Source organism: Bison bison, unplaced genomic scaffold (assembly GCF_000754665.1).
Source record: "Bison bison bison isolate TAMUID 2011002044 unplaced genomic scaffold, Bison_UMD1.0 scf7180017864180, whole genome shotgun sequence".
Taxonomy (NCBI): Eukaryota; Metazoa; Chordata; class Mammalia; order Artiodactyla; family Bovidae; genus Bison; species Bison bison.
In genome coordinates this window covers 8896391-8897680 of record NW_011494752.1, presented here as the reverse complement: position 1 = coordinate 8897680, position 1290 = coordinate 8896391, and the positions used below count along the sequence as shown (strand labels likewise).

The following is a 1290-nucleotide window of genomic DNA, read 5'->3' as shown; positions in this document are numbered from 1 at the left end:
GTGGGGGGGGCGGGGGCTGGTGGAGGGGGCACAGGGAAGCTGGGTGGCCTCTCACCTTCGCAGAACCTCATCTGGGCCCAGGGTCTGCCCCTCAAGCAGCGTCAGGGTGGGAATATCCAGGAAAAAGATGCTTCCGCCCTCGGTGCCCAGGGCGGCCATGTCACCCGCAGCCACCAGCAGGACCACTGTGATGTGGGCGAGGCTGGGCAGGCCGCTGTGGGGCCGAGGGGAAGCAGGTGAGGGTGGGAGCCCACACACCTGCTGGGGAGGGCATGGGGGCCCGTGACTGTCAGCTCACTACAGCCCCTCTGGTCTCGCTGGGCCCTGGTCATGCAGGGGGCTGGCCCCCGGGAAGGCCACGGTGGTGGCTGCAGACACCATAACCAGCTCACTCAATTATTCACCAGGACGTCGGCAGGGAGAGGGGTAAAAATAGGTCCCCAGGTCTTGGAGACAGGCCCTGGAGCTCCTTCCCCTACCCAGAGGGGATAGCGGCAGGAACCAGGTCCCGCCTGGGCAGGGACCACAAGCTCCAGGACTCTGCCTCCAAGCCCCACCAAGAAGCCCCATGCCTTCAGACATCTCCCTGACCCTGAAGGGGGCCCCCAATCACTCCCCAACAGGAGTTGGAACACCTCAGATCCACGCTGGGTCCAAGCCCAAGCAGGACAAGCCTGTTTCTGAGCTGCATGGGCATCTTGTGACCTGGTCAGACTTGCTGCAGCCATTCCAACAAGGGCTTGTGGGCCAGGAACCGCAAGGCCCCTTACTCTCCCCGTGAGGGTTGAACCCCATGCTGTTGCCCCCCGGGGCGTCCTGCCAGCACCTCACAACCCAGGGAGACCCTTCTTGTTCTGACCTGCCCTCTCCTCCCCGCACAGTAGGGCCCATTGTCCCGCACCTGTCTAAGGGTCCAGAGGACCAGTGCTGAGGTCAGTTCCTGCTCCAGATGCCCCTCTCGCTACAGGGGCACAGGGCCGCTCCCCAGGCTCTGGGACACAACCTCCCCACCCTGGGCCTCCTGGGCCCTGGCAGTGCCAGGGCACAGACCCTCCCTACTGACCATGGGCTCACCTGGGACTCCCGTCTGATGCCCACAAAGTCCACAGAGCAGCTCTCTGGACCCAGGCCCAGCCCGAAGTGCACCACCCCACCTCAAGTCCCAGCCCTGGGGCAGCTTCCTGTCCCCATTGCACCTTCACAGGCCCCCCACTACATCTGGCAGCCACAGCCAGCCAAGCCCCTCGGTACCTGGCGCCGTCAAAGCCAGGCCGACTGGGTGCCTGGAAG

At 65.0% G+C, this 1290-nt stretch overlaps 1 protein-coding gene across 1 annotated transcript in view; it reads right to left on the bottom strand.

Annotated features, from left to right (window-relative positions):
- LLGL1 (lethal giant larvae homolog 1 (Drosophila)) overlaps positions 1-1290 on the bottom strand; it is a 12234-nt gene that overhangs the window by 8467 nt on the left and 2477 nt on the right. The window contains exons 3-4 of the mRNA XM_010843170.1: positions 1252-1283; positions 56-214 (exon numbers count right to left, since the gene is read on the bottom strand). Of these exons, the coding sequence (XP_010841472.1) occupies positions 56-214; positions 1252-1283 (191 nt within the window). The remainder of the gene's footprint in view (positions 1-55; positions 215-1251; positions 1284-1290) is intronic.